Source organism: Tarenaya hassleriana, unplaced genomic scaffold (genome assembly GCF_000463585.1).
Source record: "Tarenaya hassleriana unplaced genomic scaffold, ASM46358v1 Cleome12, whole genome shotgun sequence".
NCBI lineage: Eukaryota > Viridiplantae > Streptophyta > Magnoliopsida > Brassicales > Cleomaceae > Tarenaya > Tarenaya hassleriana.
Window position 1 is genome coordinate 1,662,476 of NW_010962392.1, and position 18,050 is coordinate 1,680,525.

An 18,050-nucleotide genomic window follows, 5' to 3' on the forward strand; every position below is an offset into this window, starting at 1 on the left:
AGAATGTGGAGAAGGAAGACTATAAGGCTGAGAGAAGTGGACGTGGACATGCCAAGTAGGACGTCCCTCCGCTGGCTCTGATTGGTCGGGTTTAGACAATGCGGAATCTGATGCTGGCTTCTGATTGGTTCGCTGTGCTGACGTGGCGTATTGGTTGGATAACGGATATATCCTCTCATCTGTTGTTGCCCCATTTTTTTTGTGGATGTGATGCTGCTTAGGGCAATGGCGGTATCCTATGGACTGCATACGTGTCTGCAATCTGCCTTTCATGTCCAAAATGGCCCGATACATCCGGTTTAAAAAGGTCTGATCTGTTATAAATCTTTTTTTATATGAATTTCATCCATACATAATTTTGAGTTGAAAGAATTGTTATACCAATGCATAAATAAATAAAGGAGATTTTTATTTAGATAATTCAAGACAAAACCTTCTTTCTTTATTAGAAACAATTTGTCGCTTTCATGCTTCTTTTGCGTTTCCGAGAGGACAAAGAAAAACAACGTCGGTTCTGACGGTCCGCAGAATTCGAGGCCCAAACCGACCGTCTTAACCGGGAAACCGGGTGCCTTCACGGCATGAGGAATAAAATACCAATATTACCCCCTCATCCCTTCGTCATAAAGTGGACAAAACGGTAAATTCAGGGATTCCATCGGCACCCAGAGTCCGAGAAAACCACCAGCCACTGCGTCTGGTTTATCAACCACGTTACCAGCTTTTGCGGCCATTCTATCCTCTTCCCTCTGCTTTTGCCCTCTTCTCCTCTCTCTCTTTCTCTCTATATATATAACCAAGTTCCTTAGATTCACTTCTCTTCATCAGCAAATTCACAACAATTCTCTCCCTACTCTTGAAGGAAAAAGCTCACAAGCAGAGATTCTATCAGAAGAAGAAGAATCAGAGATGAGTTCGACAAGCAAAGCGTGGGTTGTGGCGGCGAGCATCGGAGCCGTGGAAGTGTTGAAGGATCAGTTAGGCGTTTGCCGGTGGAACTACGTTCTCCGATCGGCTCAGCAGCATCTCCGGAACAGGACGAGGTCCATTTCTCAGACCAAGAGGCTCTCTACGTCCGCCGCATCCGTCTCCAGCAATACCAGAGACGACAAGGCCAAGCAGGCGGAGGAATCGCTGAGGACGGTCATGTACTTGAGCTGTTGGGGCCCGAATTGATGCACGCCTCGATCGTCCTCCAGATTACGAAAAGATTATGCTTCGTGAAGAAACTGTGGAGAAATGGCCTAACGAATAGATCGAAAGCGTAGAAGCGTTAGAAGCAGAGATTTTGAATCATGGAATTTAAATTCGTTGCCAATGACTTTGGAAGCGAAGCGAGATAGAGGGGCCAAGAACCAGATACAGATAGAACGACGTCGTTTAATAAATAAAAGTTTGTAAGTGGAAAGTGAAACGACGTCGGATAAGATGATTGGGCTTTGGGAGAGGCCCATAATATTGATGGGCTGATAATCGATCATTAAAATATATCAGTGGCCCCATATTGGTTGTATTATATTTTTTAATTTTTTTTTTACCAACACATGTCACGTCACCTGTACGGATCACATTCTGTTGGTACGGATCCCACTTTGCAAGCCTTCAGTTACACGTAATAATAGGTCCTGGTGTTAACTTCCATTGCTTCGTATATACACACACAGGTCTTTCACCTTGGATCTTGATTTAGCTGAAGAAGCAACAAAGAGTTCATTATTGAGGCTGAAAAAAGAAAGAATGGTGGCTCCACTGATAGTATCCTTCGGGGAAATGCTCATAGATTTCGTCCCCGACACCGCCGGAGTTTCCCTGGCTGAGTCCACCGGTTTCCTCAAGGCCCCCGGTGGAGCTCCCGCCAATGTCGCCTGTGCCATCTCCAAACTGGGTGGCCAATCTGCCTTCATCGGCAAGGTACATGAACCCGCTTCTTTAATTTCTTCCAAAGTTTCTTGAATCTTTTGTCAAGATGGTTCTTGACCCGTCCTATGAATCTGCAAAAGAACACCATAACTCAAAAGACAAATGATTCCTGGACTTATTATGGAAAACAGCAGATAACAGATGAATAAAGACATAATCCTATGTATCATGGTGATGTTTCAGTTTGGTGATGACGAGTTCGGACACATGCTGGTGGATATACTGAAGAAGAACGGTGTGAACAGCGAGGGAGTTTGCTTTGATCCGAATGCAAGAACTGCCTTAGCGTTTGTGACGTTGAAGAAGAATGGTGAAAGAGAGTTCATGTTTTACAGAAACCCTAGTGCCGATATGCTTCTGGATGAATCTGAGCTCAACAGGGGACTGATAAAGCAGGCCAAGATTTTCCATTACGGCTCCATAAGCTTGATCTCCGAGCCATGCAGATCCGCTCACATGGCCGCCATGAAAACTGCAAAGGAAGCCGGTGTTTTGCTGTCTTATGACCCGAATGTCCGGTTACCTCTCTGGCCTTCTCCTGACGCTGCAAGAGACGGCATCAAGAGCATCTGGAACGAGGCCGATTTCATCAAGGTATTCTATTATAATTTCATACCCATTGTTTTCCCCCTACATTATTTAGCATTAAGATGATCAAAATTCATTGAAGGTAAGCGATGACGAGGTTGCCTTCCTCACCAATGGGAACTCGGACAATGAGGATGTTGTCATGTCCTTAATACATGACAAACTCAAGCTGCTTGTTGTCACTGATGGAGAGAAAGGTTGCAGATACTTCACAAAGGTGTGGAAAGAAAAAAAAACCCAAACTTTACGCACAACAAACCGAAGTTAACTCTGCTTGGAGTTTTCTAACAGTGTTTTTGCTTTTCTGACAACAGAGTTTCAAAGGAAGAGTGCCTGGATACTCTGTGAAGACAGTGGACACAACTGGTGCTGGTGATTCTTTTGTGGGCTCTTTCCTCTTCTCCCTAGCCAAAGATATATCCATACTTGAGGTGTGTACCCTCACTCTCTGAAGAATTTCAATGGATATACAGGTTTAGATTTAGGCATACCAATTGAAGTTTTTTTATGAATGTGCAGGATGAGGGAAAGTTGAAGGAGGCTTTGGCCTTTTCAAATGCATGTGGAGCAGTGTGTACAACTCAGAAAGGAGCCATTCCTGCACTCCCAACTCCATCAGATGCTCGTCAGCTCATGGATTCCAAGGCCAAATGATTCGATTTTTTCCATTCATCTCTATTCATTCTCCTCTTCTCTCTTCATCCTGCTCGTGCTTTCCATCGGCTCTGCTTCGTGTTATCTCATCTCAGTCAGTTCCCATTTTTCTGTAGATAAATTTCTCCTTTGAATAATCTAGTGACAGTTCTGCAAGTTACTCCCTCGGTAAATGAGGATTATTTTCCATGTAAGCTTCTTTGGCTTGACAAGAGAAGGATCGAGAGAGAAGATCACCAAGAAAATCGCCAAGAATACTTGTTATTTGATGCAGCTTTTTCTTCAATCTGTCAAACGCCTCTGAAACTCAGAAGGTTGGTTTTGTAGAGAGACTAGATGAACATTCCTCTCCAGACTTTATGAAATCTGTTCTCTACAAATAATCACGAAACTCCTACACTCCTATAACATGCTCTTCTGCCCCAATACATAAACATGGCATGGTCTCAAGAACAGAACAGAGGAGTTTCAAGATTACTGTCTATCATCCTCCTGTCTGTTAAGGAAGCGGAAACCCATTGGATGTCTGAACTCTCCGGTGCCAAGACAGCGGGAGCAATAGCCTAATCCACTCCCACCACAGCTCTTGCACCTGTTCCTTTCATTTTACCTTCATCAGAACAGAATCATCCAAGGCAAGAACAAAGAAGAGAATCTTTTACCATCTAGGCCATTCTCCTCTTGGAAGCATTTCCAGATGAACACAGTTGGTCCTCCCTACAATCTCCATCCCATTTTCTTAGTTTCGCATAAAGAGAAAACGCATTTTTTGTGTCCAAAAGTGAACAGAATCATTATCAACATCTGTTTTGTGATCCTGAGAACCTTTTGGGTCTGAAAATTACAGATTTTGTTGGGTAAAATGATACTCTTATTCCAATGACAGAGGAACTACCTTTACCGTTACAGTTGTGACAATCAACTTTGCCAGCTCCGCCGCAGACAACGCAGCGGATCTCCGCCGTACGCCGCCTCTCTGTCCTGCTTCCAGACTGTCCACAAAACCCACATCTTTTTTTTTTGCGGATAAGGAACGCTAAACTGATTTTCATGTAACACTGACTGAAGAAGACAGAAAAGTTAGGGTTTTTTTTCCACCTGGGTTCTGACGATCCATGAAGGCTTGGAAAGAGAGAGCCTTTGGCTCTGCTTCGAAGTCGAAACTCCCTCTGCATCTTCCTCCGGCGACCGAACCGCCGTCACCGTCGCCGGAGATGCCAACACGCGCGCCATCATCTTCCCCAAATTACATCGGAAAGCGAATCCTATCTCTCTCCTTTCAACCAACTCTCCACTGGGCTTCTCAGGCCCACTGGTGGCTTGGCTTCCCACAAGCTGATATGCAAAAAAAAAAAAATACTTAATTACATCATGTATTATTGTTGTAAATTGTAGGAGTTAGGCGAATTAGATTCGGGGAGTTTATAATCAAATATTTATTTAATTTTGATCTTCGATTATATCTAATAAAAAATTATACCCAAATAATAACCAAATCTAAATTGTCTCCAATTGGATTCAATTATAATGGTAAAAAACCAGATTTTAGAACATTGCTGCAAAAATACAAAATGTTTAGAATACAATATAGAGGTTAATCTGTAAAATGGGTGGATCGGCCCGCGGCTCCGGATTTTTTTGGTTCGGATCGGTCCATAACCCGGCCCAATAGGTTTCGGATGGATTCAGAGCTGATTTTGGATTTTTCTCTATTTAGGCTTTGAATGGAGATGACTTTTATTTTGGGTTTTTGGTTTTAATTTTTGGATTTTGGTTTTTAGTTTTTGGTTTTTGACTTTTGGATTTTATAATATTTGAAAACTAAAAAAAAAATAGCTTTTGATTTTTCATTGATTTTTTCACTAAAATGGTTTTCCAAGTTTTTAGAAAAAATAATTTTGTAAAAACTTGAATGATATTTTTTTTGGTTTTTGGATTCTAAAAACTCCAAAAATTCCCACCATTCAAAGCCTTAATAAAATAAATATTAATGTAAAATAATAATAATATTGTGAATTATTTAACAAAAATATTGTTAAAATCAATAATAACAAAGTAACTAGTTAAAAAAACTGAAAAGTCTAAACAATATATCAATTCTTCGACATGAAACAAAAGTAAAACACTCGTGTTATTCAGGTAGGTGCCCCAAGTTACAGTGTGTCGGTTTACAGGGTGATGGTATAAACAAAAAGCCCCACTCTCCTTTTTCTTCCTTCACCTTTGGAAATCTGAAGCTAAATGCTTTTTCTGTTGTACAATGTTGTAAGATGAAAAACATGATGAATGATGTTCTTTACAAACAATCAAAAGACAAATCCCTACACTGTTTGTTAACTTATTGGCTTCAGTTCCAGTCTACAAGCTCATTGCTCTCGCTGCGTCTTCTGCTTCCTCACACACAGCCTTTTCCTGCGAAAACCCGGCACGTCTTAAAGACGATCTTTCGAATTCATGGTGTGGTTATTATGGATTTAAGAAACGGTCCTTGTGTTCATTTTTATTTGTCTCACCTGCGATTCTGCAGCCTCTTTCAACTTGCTTCTGGCGAGGTGCCGCTCCAAAGCTCCATCTCCTCTTAAAATTTTAGCTCCGCATCCACGGGCAGCTTCCAAGCCCACCGATTCCTCATCCACAACAACGGCATCCGCTCTTTCGTTTCCCGTCTTTGCATCTGGAATCTGAAAGACACAGGTGCCGTTATATTTTTCCTTGACAGCAAAAAAAAAAAGAGAAAAAGGAGACCCAGCAGTATCATCTACGGTGGTGTAGATAAAGGTACCTCGTACATGGCTTCGGTGAGAATATTTTCAAGTAAAGCTCTAAGACCCCTCGCACCTGTGTTTTTCACCATTGCCTGTTTGGCAATCAGCTCAAGCGCCTTCTCGGTGAAATGCAGTTTTACCTGAAAGTTTGCAACAGATCACGAAGGTTTGAGAGACCCGTCAAGCAAATAGAAACATGATGGAGAGGAAAGTAAAGTCCAAGCTGGATACTACAGGATCTTACATTGTTCATGCTGAAGAGTTTCCTGTACTGCTTGCCAAGAGCATTTTTCGGTTCTACAAGCACCTGTATTGCCAAAACACACATTAGCCATTCACTACTTGAATCACTCTTGGCAAAATTAAGGCAAAAACATGAAGAAGAAGAAGAAGAAGAAGAAGAAGAGACAGGAAAACATTGGCAAGTACCCGAATCAGCTGGTCCTCAGTTAGAGCTGACAAGCTAACTAAGATGGGAAAGCGCCCGACAAACTCTGGAATTAGGCCGTATGCTATCAGATCGGAGCTCTCAATCTGAAATGCAGATAGAATTCCAAATTCATGTCACCTTTCCAAGCGTTTTTCATAAAGAAACAAAGGCCCAGCAAATGATGTAACTAATAAGCTCAACCTAGAAACAGGATCCATCCGTGTTTCAGAATCATTTTGTATTTACCGATTCTAGCAAAGATGATGTTACAAGAGCACTGATTGGTCCCCCTGTCCTCATGTTGGCCCGGACAGGTGCTCCAAAACCAATCGAGGAGTCATGTCGTCTGACAAACACTAGAGATTGTTACCAGTTTCGGACAAAACCTCACCATGGAATACTGCTACAAAGTGTACCGTGATTTACTACCTTTCAACAATGGTCTTCTCGAGGTCAATAAATGCTCCCCCGCAAATAAAGAGTATATCTTTGGTATCTATCTGCAGATTATAGGATACTCCGACACATGAATAAAATGATGAGTAGACAAGATCCTTGGATATAACCATTTCAGAACCAACCATGAAGGTCTTTGACAGAAGACCATGCATGAAAACCGATGAGAAAAAGAAGCAAATAGCTCGGTCTAACTGCTGACCTGTATATGATCACCCCGTGGATGCTTCCTTGTTCCCTTCTCAGGAACATTTACGATCTGAACAAAAACAGAACACCTTATGATCATGTAGAAAGCAAAGCATCATATCAGAAATATTCCCCTCTGAGTCATGAAGACTACAACAGGCGAAGAGAGAAACATGTAACGAAACTCCTCTGGAGAAGAGTGTAAGCTAATTGTCTGATACATCACATACATGTCATATCCATAATCTTTTCCTTACTTCTTTCTCGTTTCAGACGAAGCAATCACTTCTATAGGTTACATTACAACCAGGCACCATGTCCAGTGAACTATTGAGACAAATGCAGGTACGGCATACTCAGAATGCGACATCCGCAAAAGCAAACTCACCGTGCCTTCCAGTAATTTCAGAAGTGCTTGTTGGACGCCTTCTCCAGAAACATCTCGGCTAATGTTTAAGCTCTCAGCCTGTGGAAGAGAATGCCAGGAAGCAGATGCTGAATAGTTTATTATTCTTAATCGATCTCAAGAGTTCTACTTGTCTTGCCTACTGACCTTCTTTGTTATCTTATCAACCTCATCAATGTAGACTATGCCTTGTTGAGCTGCTTGTACGTTGAACTCAGCAGCCTAGAAGCCAAGCAAATTAGCAAGTACAAATAAATTTTCTTACGGGTAAGAGATCAAGAAGTTCACTGCACTATAAGATGATCAGCTTCTAGACACGGTTTAAAACTAACATATGAGTGTACGGATATAGGAAAAGTGTTCGGCTGCGAAGCTGAGAGATGAAAGGTGAACACTTAAAAGGTCATGTAAAATTGATATTCGGAAGAAGTAATACCGTTAGTAGTTTATATAGTATAGATTCCACATCTTCACCGACATAGCCAGCCTGTAAATGCCACCGAACAAAAGTTCACACCGATAACATCCCTTGCCACTCATTTCATTCACGGGATCATATAATAACTTCCCAAAGGCTCATGAACCAAAGGAGACTTGCCTGTGTCAAAGTAGTGGCATCGGCAATGACAAATGGAACATTTACAAGTCTAGCCAAAGTTTTAGCGAGTAACGTCTTCCCTATATTGCCAGAATCGGGCAAAAGAAGAAAATGTCAAAGCCAGCAGAAAAACACAGAGCGGAAAACATTGGGAAACACATGCTCATACACACCAGAACCAGTAGGTCCCATCAGGAGGACATTGCTCTTTTCTAATTCCACGTTGTCTTCATCAGCAACAGGTTCTGCTCCTGACCTATAATTCAATGTCTCCACTATGTTAGTCTCTTACAAAAGCTTTATCATAGGGGCACCATTAAAGAGAAAGGTAATAACGAGAACGATTGGAGAGGATGGATGATAGAAAACCAACCCTTTTCTCACAGAGGCATGATATATTCTCTTGTAGTGGTTGTACACAGCGACAGAGAGCACCTGCAATGGAAAGATATCACCAACATTTCGTACTCCATTAATGGCAGTGGAAGGTTGTCAATGATGACTGATCTCACGGTTCAAAAGCAATGGGCGATGGCAAGAATATGGTCACAAGCAAGCATTCGAGATATAAAGGATCGCGTGAGAAAATGTGATATGAAATGAAAAGAAAAGAAAAACAGAACCTTTTTGGCGCGGCTTTGGCCAATGACGAACTTGTCAAGGAATTCGCAAATCTTCTTTGGAGTTGGGAAGTCCTTCCCCAAATTGGTTCCGCCCCATCGACCGGAGCTCTCGGCCGCATCCGGTTGCGGAGGAGCATCCACATTTGCACCGTCTCCGCCGCCGCCGCCTCCGGCGGCTCGGACCACGTTGTTCGATGGAGGGTTGCGCACGGACACGCCATTGGCGGGAGCTGAAGGCAAATCCTCTGGTGGGTCGGTTCCGTAAGATCTGAGCGTGTCCCAGAAAGCAGATCTGAGTCGATTTCTGCCGGAGCTATTGTCCGATCCGAGCTGGGACTCCCTGGATTTCTTCGAGGATTTGGAATTGTTGGTGGGTTGATGAACGCGACCAATCTCGATGAACGTGCCCTGAAGAGGAGAGACGCCGCGAGGATTGAAACAGTAAGCGGTTTTGCAAGTGGGGCAGAAATTCACGGCCTGGTAATTGCTGCTGTCGCCGGCCCCGGCGGAGGAATCAACCGGACGGTGGAGATTAGAGTAAGGGAACTGGCGGTTGGAGAACAGAAGATCCATTTGTTTGGAACAGCGAGGGCAATTGGCCTCCGCTCTTATCTTCCGGCGGGTGACCGACGACGGAAAATCATCGCCGCCACCTCCTCCTCCTCCGCCGCCACCTCCCTGCTCCCACTTGAACCGCTTCTGCATGCGGCGAGGCGAGCCAATTTCCAGTTTGTGAAGATTCGTGGAAATCGGCGAAACTAAACGAGCTTGAAAAGCCAAGGCCTTGAAATTTTTCCATCTCCAAATTCCAGACATTTGATTCGAGATTGTGGAAAGCCGTGTAAGCAATCTCTGTGTGTGTATGTATATGCACGATGTTGTCAGAAAAAAGCAAAGAAAAAACAGAACCCGGATTCGGAAACCGAAGAGAAAATCGAGATCCGTTAAAGGATAATACAATCACAAGGATGGATAGAGAGTTATGTCTGCATCAACTCCGAGGATGTCTGATGGCTATATACCTTCGTATCTATGAATAAATGTACGGTTCGTAGATCGGGTGGAGAAGCTTTAATACATCAATTGGGCGGAGAGAAGAGAAAGGCGGAGAGAAAGTGAAAGAAAACGAGAGAAACGGAGAAAAAAAGACGAAGCTTGCTATTCTCTCTCTCTCACCCCCTCACGTCACGTTACATACATGAATGGACGAGCACATGGGGACACGTGGTGTCCATCGCTTCGGATGAAACTCCTTCGATTCGGCTGCGGCGGCTCATCGCCGGCGGACACGGCGGAGCAATTCGTGAACAGGGTCGTCTCCGCCGTGCTCTCAAGGTCGACCCACTTGAACCATCTGAAGCAAGTTCAGTCCTTTATCATCGCCGTCGGACTCGGGCGTTCGCCATTCTTGTGCTTCAAGCTCATCCGCTTCTGCACTCTCCGCCTCTGCAGTCTCTCATACGCTCGTCTCGTCTTCGATCACTTCTCTTCCCCAAACATCTACCTTTACACTGCCGTGCTCACCGCTTATTCGTCGTCTCTTCCTCACCATGCTTCCTCTGCTTTCTCCTTGTTCCGGCTCATGCTTCGTCGCAGTTCACCTCGTCCGAATCAATTCATCTACCCACACGTTTTCAAGTGTACTCCTTATCTCTCGTCCGCTTTCTCCACTCCTTTGGTGCATACCCACTCGCTCAAGTCCGGGTTTCATCTCTATATCGTCGTCCGAACTGCTATGCTTCACTCTTATGCTTCTTCAACTTCTCACATACCGTTTGCTAGACAGCTGTTCGACGAAATGTCTGACAGAAATGTTGTCTCGTGGACAGCCATGGTTTCTGGGTATGCTCGGTCCGGAGATATCTCCAATGCTCTCTCCCTTTTCCGTGAAATGCCGGACCGTGATATTCCGTCCTGGAACGCGATACTTGCGGCTTGTACCCAGAACGGGCTCTTCCCGGAAGCCATCTCCCTCTTCAGAAGGATGATCAAGGAACCTCTTATCCGTCCTAATGCGGTGAGTTTGGTCTGTGTCCTCTCTGCCTGTGCCCAAACCGGCATGCTCCAACTGGCCAGAGGAATTCATGCCTTCGTTTACCGTCACTCTCTTTCTCCTGATCTCTTTGTTTCAAATGCTTTGGTCGATGTATATGGAAAATGTGGCAACTTTGTCGAAGCAAACACTGTTTTTGGGATGACATCCAAGAAAAGTTCGACAGCTTGGAATTCCATGATAAATTGTTTTGCTCTCCATGGTCGTAGCGAAGAAGCAATTGCGGTGTTTGAGGAAATGATGAAGCTGAGTGACGATGATATAAAGCCAGATGGCATTACCTTTATCGGCCTTCTCAATGCATGTACACATGCAGGATTGGTAGAAAATGGTTGTGCTTATTTTGATCTTATGACAAACAAACTCGGTATTGAACCAAGGATTGAGCACTATGGCTGCCTCATCGATCTTCTTGGCAGGGCTGGTAGATTCGATGAAGCCCTTGAAGTTATATCTGGGATGTGGATGGAACCTGACGAGGTTGTCTGGGGCTCATTGCTCAATGCTTGTAAAATATATGGCCGCTTGGATTTTGCTGAAGTTGCGGTTAAAAATCTGGTGGCTTTACAGCCCAGCAATGGAGGTTATGTAGCCATGATGGCGAATTTATATGGGGAGTTGGGGAAATGGGAGGAGGCACACAGAGCTAGAAGGATGATTAAGGACCAAAATGCTTGTAAAACACCGGGCTGTAGCTGGATCGAGATTGATAACCGGGTTCATCAGTTCTATTCTCTTGACAAATCACATCCGAAGACTGAGGAGATATACTTCATACTTGAGAGTTTAATCTGTTTCGAAACGTTTGAAAGACCGTAACTTTCCACCAAAAGGCTTCAGCCTATTCACTGGAACAGCTTTGCACTCTGCTCTCTAATGGTCATTGAATTGGACAAGAACTGTCGGCAGCAAAGAAATGGCACTGGAAGAGGAAGTGTTGGGGCTGAAAACTCGCATCTTGGAACACCTTTGGATCGATTTTGGCAGAACTGTTCAGTGTTTGCAGGTATGATATCTCAACAGGTTACACTTTTGAGGGGTCCTTTCTAACAAGTTGATTTGACAACAAGCATAGTTTCTTGGAATCATTTTCTGTTCAAACACTTGACTATAGTTTTTGTGTGTATATATATATATATGAGTGGATTTTAAAATGATGCAGTATTTACCTATCATTTTCTTGAATCTGCTTTCACCCTTGTGCTTCCACCCTTCTATATTGTTGTAATATGCATGTATCTGTTCATTTGTTTATAAATATCATGTTTATGTACTAATCCTTAATATGACGCGTCTGAAATTCTCTACTTATAAAGTTTTCAACTTTTTCGTTCGTTCTCTTTTGAAACTCTTTTAGTTTATTTTATTTTTCTTCTCAAAACGGTTGTTACACAGATTTTGGTGGATAGATTACATCATCACATACACTGAAGATTACACCCCACCCCTTTTTTTTTTTTTTTTTTTTTTTTTAACAACATAAAAAACTCAGTTCTGGACTCTTGACCAATGGGTACACGAAAGCGAAGATATGGGAGATAGCTAATCTTGTTTGGTTTCAGAAGATTTGAGTTTGTCTGGTTGTTTCTCTTCACCCTCGATGCTGACAACCTTTGGACTTTTGACCTTGTCAGGGGACAGTTGTTCAGGTTAATTGTGAGGACGCCATCTTCAAGCTTGGCCTTGACAGAATCCAAATCCACATTGCCGGGCAATCTGAAATGTCTCCAGAATTTTCCGTACGACCTCTCCAATCTGTGCCAGTGATCACCCTTCTTCTCCTCCTCGCGTTTCCTCTCCCCACTGACTCGCAGAACTCGGTTCTCTTCCACCTGGATCTTGATCTCATCCTTCTTCAACCCGGGGATGTCCAGGGAGATCACGTGGCCTTCAGGTGTTTCTTTCCAATCCTCTCTTGCAGGAGACAGAGCCATGTTATTGTCCCTCTCTAGTTCCAATGGGATTTGCTCCAACACTCTGAATGGATGAGGGAACCTGTCCGGCCAGAGATCAGAGAGTAGACTTGCAGGGGTGTCAAGAAGAGGGAGCAAAGACCCTTCATTCGTTGGAATGTCCCCGAAGCACAGTGAGGCTAAGACAAGACAGAGAAGGGTGCGGTAATGATAAGGCAAGGCAACGGCCATTGTTTTGTTCGTCGTTATTTTTCTTGCAAACTTTCTGATACTCCTCTTGTAATGAAAGTTCCCTGTGGAGGCAACGGGCAAAGCTATGGCGTATTTGTAAGCTTCTTAACGTAAGTAGGTTCTTGAAAACATCTTGCTTCTACTGTTAAAAGTTTTGGGTATACATATACATATATACATATATATATTCTGTTACAGTGTTTGAGAGAAATGGAGAATGTTCTACTAGCTTAGCTTTGGCTTACTTTCTTCTTGTCTAATCATTTTATTATCCTTCGTGATTTTTACCGATTCGGCTCATTCTTTATGTACGAATTGGTTTCACCTCATTTAAGAAATGAAGAGATCAAAACCAACCGGTTCATGCTGATTTGAAGCGAACCGGGGCTGCACTAATTCAACCTCCCCTGTCTGGTTGCTGATACCTTTAGGCTTCAGTTATGTTTCCATTGCCACGTATCCATCCTTGTCTAGCCAATCAAATGGCTAGAGTATTCTTAATTGAAGTTTAAGAGTAAGATCTTTGTACACAGAAGCATAGTTATGCACTTTGATGTCATGTTGAATCACCACACCATTAAAACAAAAAAAAAAAATCCTCCACATGACCCAACTTTGGACAAGGAAACAGATGAAACCTGAACTGAATGAAGCAGAGAGACATCACGATCTCCTTTTAAGCATCCAAGCCTTAAACATGGCAAAGAAACCTGTCCTCTTCCTTTTACTACTTCCATTTATTCAAAAACAACCCAGACTGTGCTGATTTTGGTCTCCATCGGCGAGAAGAAGGGACTACTGGGAGAAACCCTACTCACCTGTTCTCCTCCTTTGTTGCTTCTCCTCAATGAAGAACTGGCAGGATTAGGGTTTGTGCACTGCTCTAGTGCTATTATATGATCCATGGTGATATCTTGCACAGATGGGTAGTCCAAGCTCTTTTCCCCGACGCATCCTCTACACCTTTCATACAGCTCGCGGAGATCTTGACTCTGTTTAGCAGCTTTTCTCAACATCTTGCAGGCCAAAGCTCTTGCAGGTCTTGATAGATCGAAGAACATGTTAACCAGCATGGCTATGCCGTCGGAATATGTCATGTAGACTTGGAAACTCTCTTTCAGGATGGTGCATATTGATACTTGGACCAGGTTCTCTACAGGCAATGTATTGGGTGGTGAACATTTCAGCACCTTGTCAATAAACTCTTGGCACTTTGGTAAGATGTGGAACACAAGATCCATGGACCTTTCTTTGTAGTGTCTGAACTTTGTGCCACCACCAGTCATGTTGGGTTCAAGCTTTCCTGCTTGGTTGATGATCCATTCAACTCTTTCTTGGAGATATGCTGCATAGTTTTGCAGAAAAACAAAGGACTGATCCGGATTCCTCAAGAACCAGGAGCAACCCATTTGGAGATGGCCAGAGGCATGAGCAATATGCAACTGCTGCTCGATAACACGACTTCCTCCACGTAGGAGACGGTGAATGAGCAACAGAGATTTGAGGGCAACTGAACAGTCTCTTGTCTTGGCTAGACGGCGAGAAATCCGCTCTGCAAGAAAAGGGACTGATCCTGGAGTGTTGGAAACGAAGAAGAGTATCTCGTGCATGGTTTTGTCGTCAATGGGACTATCATCGTGGCTTGTGGCTCGAACCACTGCAACTTCAATGTCAAAAAAGCCTTTCTCATTGTAGTTTTGTACAAAAGCTTTGCCAATAGATGCATGATCCTTGGCGAGGCCAAGAACTTGAAGAAGCTTGCTTTGTATGTCCAGCCCCATTGATACCCGCAGACTGAGTGACTGTTGGAATGGTGAAGTCTATCAACAGTTAAAGAGTGAAGTCTATATACATGTGTGCGCGCGGGCGTTCACTTGAGGGTAAGGAGGAAAAATTCGTTAATAAAAGGAAAAATAAATAAATAAAAGGTGGTGGTGAGGAATCAAATCTTTTGTTGCAATGTAAAGAGGGGAATGTTCCATACAAATATTTCTAAATCCTGCAAAAAAAAGTCAAAGTCACTTTTACAAAGATGCTGTATCAAAGCATACCTGTTTCTCTTGAGAGAAGACTGACCATGGGCATCAACATGAACGTATCAACCCGATCATTCATTGGCTATAAGAATGACAAAAAAGAAACTAAGCTTATATTAATCCATTTGTTGGAATCTTAGAATTCATACCAGAGACAAAAGGGAAAATGACTGTTTCGCTGTTCACTCCATGAAAAGTCGAGAAATCTTTCCTCAAGAGCACATTTTCAAATTCATCTTTAAAATAAACCAGAGTGAGTCAGAGTGCACCACAGTACTCCCTACTCCTCTTGGGTTTCTGGATATAAATGAATAAACAACATTTCTCAAGAGTCAACTCCACAACCCAAAAGTTCTTTCCTTTTCAGTGTGGGGAAGAACAGAACCTCATTCTACAAGAATCTGATTCTGCTGCATCAAACTCTCTTGCTATTCGTAATATCCAATATCCATGAGAAGATTCCTGCAGGTAGCAACACATTTTTCTTAGATTATGCATAAACCGTGTTAAAAGAGCGTCAGTATAACTGCTACAACTGAAATCACAAAAGGCATACATGCATAAGCCCTAGATGATATGAGTGAGCCACCTTGGATAGGGAATGAAGAGCTGACCTGAAGGTTTGAATGATGATAGCCAACTCTACATGCCTATAACGCAGTCATTTCATATCTTCAAAAGCACTGACACATTAAACTTGTAACTGATGTACCATATCTGCAACTGCAAGTTGGTGTTGGAAGTCCAACTTGCAATCGCTTTACAGTGCAGGGTATATGCCCTTCTAGACATTTTTGAACTGGCCAAAGGCACCAAATGAAAGACAAAGTGCTTCATTTTACACCACAAAAGAAACTGATAGTATTCAAGTGAGAACAGACAAGGAAGAACATGGAACAAAAGAGAAGAAACCTAATCTAAATTAATCTTATTCCAACTGGTATAACAAAGAATAAGGTGGAAAAGGAGAAGAACATTGTGATTGAACAACCTATACTACATCATCTCAATACAAAGAGTGGCTTTCCAATGTTACAAAGGAGTAAGGACAAAACTTTAGAGTAAACTAATTAGGAGCATATCACCTTGTACTTGTATTCAGGATATGGTGCATCAAATGGCCGTCTTTATGCGGCATCATGGCTGCACAGCTGAAACAGAATACCGAGAAAAAGCCCGAACACCATACCTCAAATGCATTACATACAACACAACTATTTGAGAGGTTTCATCCCCTGAAAGGTCAGAATGAAAAAAAAACGGTTCACCATTTCAGATCTACATTGCATGTTGAAAAGTAGGTCCAAATAATCGTGATAACATAGGAAACTAAACAACAAAAATTGAGCGTCGAGCACATAAATAAATATCGAGAAACCTACTAGACTTAAAAAACAATTGAAGAAGAAAACAGCAAGAGGACGGAGAATGCAGACAAGCAGGCATTTCGTATACATATACACATAGACTTGTTTTCTCAGGTGGAGATTCATCCAAGCATGAGCAAACAATCTCTGAACGTTTCCATGTGAAACAAGAGACCAAAAGACTTAAAATGGCAAGCCCTTGCACTGAAAAATCAGGAACCACACTACGACCCAGAATCCTTGTTGACCACATCAATAATGGTGACCGAGCATTTGGGTTCATGTACACAATCCATGGCTGAGATAAAAGGGGGACAAAAAGAGCATCAGTACCTTCGCTGCCCTGATGTCATTGATTGCCATGCGAAGAGAATCATGGGATAGTATCAAACGAGATAAGGCACCGGTGGACAACCTGAAATACAGAGATAAGGCACCGGTGGACAAGAAAACACGTGAATTCGGTAAATTAGAGGTTGAACAAGAACAATGTACCCAAGCAATCTGGCAGAATCGGAGATGGAGCCACCATTGGCAGAGATAAGATCAATCAAAGCTTGCATTCCCTGTACAAGAGAGATACATAAATGTGTAAAACCACAGAAGAGGAACGAAGAAGAAGTGAGAGCAAGAATGACAAACGACACATACAGGCACAAACTTAGGATTGTTGGGTCCAATTTGGGGACCAGAAGTAGATAGCCTGATGGTAGACTTCGGAGGAAGAATCTGAAGAAGCTCCGGGGGAGGGGAATACGTGTCTAGATCCACCTTGTTCCTCACTGGAAAAGAAATCAGAAGCAACTCGAGGACTAGGGTTTACATGTTCAAATCGCAATCGGAGTGAAATAGGGTTGAGACCTTTCACGGCGAGGAGAGTGCGAAGTCGAGTGAGAGCAGACGCGCGGTTCTTGTGCTGCGATCGGTCCTCGACGGCCTGAGACACGATTCCGGTGGGCAAATGCTTGAGCCGTACAGCGGAGTCACGCTTGTTCCGGTGCTGTCCTCCAGGTCCCGATACCCTGAACGTCTCCATCTTGCATTGCTTCATCAATTGATCGTCACTGATCTTCAAGTAATCGGCAACCGCAGAATCCGATACCTGGCCACCGGAATCTCCACCGACGATAGAGGAGGAATAACAGAGGATCGGAAAATAACGGTTGCCAAGAGCATACCCACAGGCTGGAATGCTCCTCCTATAGTAGAAGTGAACAGACGGCAACGGCGATGGCGATGGCGAGGGCGACCGGTGAAGAACGAGAAAAGGGAATCTAGTGAGAAACAGAGCCGCCAACGCCATTGAAGACCGCAGAGATGGAGTGTGAGGGAAATTCACAGAAATACACTGCTTGGTCGCGCAATACAAGTTACAACAATCGGCACAGAAGTCCTTTTTACTAAAATCGGTTGCCTTCATTTGGATAAATGAGTTTTTGCTTTCCATTTGTTTCTTTCTTTTACATCACATGTGAGTACAATAGCTATCTATTTGACTAATTAATTATCAAATATATTTAATTTATTAAAAAATCTGAAATACATTTTCTGTATAAAAAATATCACCATCAATTTATGCTATTTATAACAGAAATCTCTTTTAAATAAATACATCAATTTATTAATTTATTAACATAATTTTTTTATTTATTGAAAAAAATACATGAATTTACAAATTTTTTTCAACGAATTTTTACGATCGTGAATCATAAAATGTTTATTTATTAAAAAATACATAAATTGACAACTTTCTTCTAAATGACATGAATTGTTTAATAGTTTACGATGAATGATGCTAATATAACACACCGAATTTTTTAC

General features: G+C 42.6%; 8 protein-coding genes across 11 annotated transcripts; 3 read left to right on the forward strand and 5 right to left on the reverse strand.

Moving 5' to 3' along the window:
* The first annotated feature begins 228 nt into the window (after positions 1–228).
* LOC104806478 (probable fructokinase-5) lies at positions 229–3,231 on the forward strand. Of its 2 annotated transcripts, none has more exons than XM_019201733.1 (6): positions 229–307; positions 1,665–1,911; positions 2,104–2,514; positions 2,591–2,725; positions 2,823–2,939; positions 3,028–3,231. In XM_019201733.1, the coding sequence occupies exons 2-6, from the start codon at positions 1,738–1,740 to the stop codon at positions 3,160–3,162; spliced, it is 972 nt and encodes a 323-aa protein (XP_019057278.1). In that variant the 5' UTR covers positions 229–307; positions 1,665–1,737; the 3' UTR covers positions 3,163–3,231. The 2 variants fall into 2 exon arrangements, with proteins under 2 accessions (XP_019057278.1, XP_010529703.1); XM_010531401.1 differs by lacking the exon at positions 229–307 and adding an exon at positions 1,506–1,578.
* On the forward strand, positions 413–1,516 carry LOC104806479. Its single transcript, XM_010531402.1, has one exon. It carries the CDS (start codon positions 910–912, stop codon positions 1,174–1,176), a length of 267 nt encoding a protein of 88 aa, XP_010529704.1. The 5' UTR covers positions 413–909; the 3' UTR covers positions 1,177–1,516.
* A 173-nt stretch (positions 3,232–3,404) lies between the features above and the next one.
* LOC104806480 lies at positions 3,405–4,507 on the reverse strand. Of its 2 annotated transcripts, none has more exons than XM_010531404.2 (4): positions 4,261–4,507; positions 4,058–4,154; positions 3,825–3,879; positions 3,405–3,754 (listed from the first exon to the last, which is right to left on the reverse strand). In XM_010531404.2, exons 1-4 carry the CDS (start codon positions 4,396–4,398, stop codon positions 3,637–3,639), a joined length of 408 nt encoding a protein of 135 aa, XP_010529706.1. In that variant the 5' UTR covers positions 4,399–4,507; the 3' UTR covers positions 3,405–3,636. The 2 variants fall into 2 exon arrangements, with proteins under 2 accessions (XP_010529706.1, XP_010529707.1); XM_010531405.2 differs by having other exon boundaries at positions 4,058–4,173; positions 4,261–4,462.
* A 769-nt stretch (positions 4,508–5,276) lies between these two features.
* On the reverse strand, positions 5,277–9,757 carry LOC104806482 (CLP protease regulatory subunit CLPX3, mitochondrial). Its single transcript, XM_010531408.2, has 16 exons — positions 9,652–9,757; positions 8,630–9,481; positions 8,380–8,441; positions 8,180–8,262; positions 8,007–8,086; positions 7,845–7,895; positions 7,556–7,630; positions 7,391–7,468; positions 7,016–7,072; positions 6,787–6,857; positions 6,604–6,703; positions 6,357–6,461; positions 6,172–6,234; positions 5,945–6,067; positions 5,676–5,843; positions 5,277–5,574 (listed from the first exon to the last, which is right to left on the reverse strand). The coding sequence occupies exons 2-16, from the start codon at positions 9,443–9,445 to the stop codon at positions 5,521–5,523; spliced, it is 1,986 nt and encodes a 661-aa protein (XP_010529710.1). The 5' UTR covers positions 9,446–9,481; positions 9,652–9,757; the 3' UTR covers positions 5,277–5,520.
* Positions 9,758–9,794: 37 nt separating this feature from the next.
* LOC104806481 (pentatricopeptide repeat-containing protein At1g33350) lies at positions 9,795–12,757 on the forward strand. Of its 2 annotated transcripts, none has more exons than XM_019201703.1 (2): positions 9,795–11,688; positions 12,673–12,757. In XM_019201703.1, the coding sequence occupies exon 1, from the start codon at positions 9,828–9,830 to the stop codon at positions 11,499–11,501; it is 1,674 nt and encodes a 557-aa protein (XP_019057248.1). In that variant the 5' UTR covers positions 9,795–9,827; the 3' UTR covers positions 11,502–11,688; positions 12,673–12,757. The 2 variants fall into 2 exon arrangements, with proteins under 2 accessions (XP_019057248.1, XP_010529708.1); XM_010531406.2 differs by lacking the exon at positions 12,673–12,757 and adding an exon at positions 12,317–12,432.
* Positions 11,751–13,054, reverse strand: LOC104807007 (22.0 kDa heat shock protein-like). Its single transcript, XM_019201704.1, is given in 2 exon segments — positions 11,751–12,328; positions 12,331–13,054. Coding segments are annotated over 2 exon segments (600 nt in total). The 5' UTR covers positions 12,827–13,054; the 3' UTR covers positions 11,751–12,224.
* A 234-nt stretch (positions 13,055–13,288) lies between these two features.
* Positions 13,289–14,968, reverse strand: LOC104806484 (putative clathrin assembly protein At1g33340). The gene is made up of 2 exons (XM_010531410.1): positions 14,878–14,968; positions 13,289–14,628 (listed from the first exon to the last, which is right to left on the reverse strand). Exon 2 carries the CDS (start codon positions 14,605–14,607, stop codon positions 13,564–13,566), a length of 1,044 nt encoding a protein of 347 aa, XP_010529712.1. The 5' UTR covers positions 14,608–14,628; positions 14,878–14,968; the 3' UTR covers positions 13,289–13,563.
* Positions 14,969–15,054: 86 nt separating this feature from the next.
* Positions 15,055–17,664, reverse strand: LOC104806483. Its single transcript, XM_010531409.2, has 5 exons — positions 17,091–17,664; positions 16,881–17,011; positions 16,725–16,795; positions 16,563–16,644; positions 15,055–16,097 (listed from the first exon to the last, which is right to left on the reverse strand). The coding sequence occupies exons 1-5, from the start codon at positions 17,647–17,649 to the stop codon at positions 16,077–16,079; spliced, it is 864 nt and encodes a 287-aa protein (XP_010529711.1). The 5' UTR covers positions 17,650–17,664; the 3' UTR covers positions 15,055–16,076.
* Between the last annotated feature and the right edge of the window lie 386 nt (positions 17,665–18,050).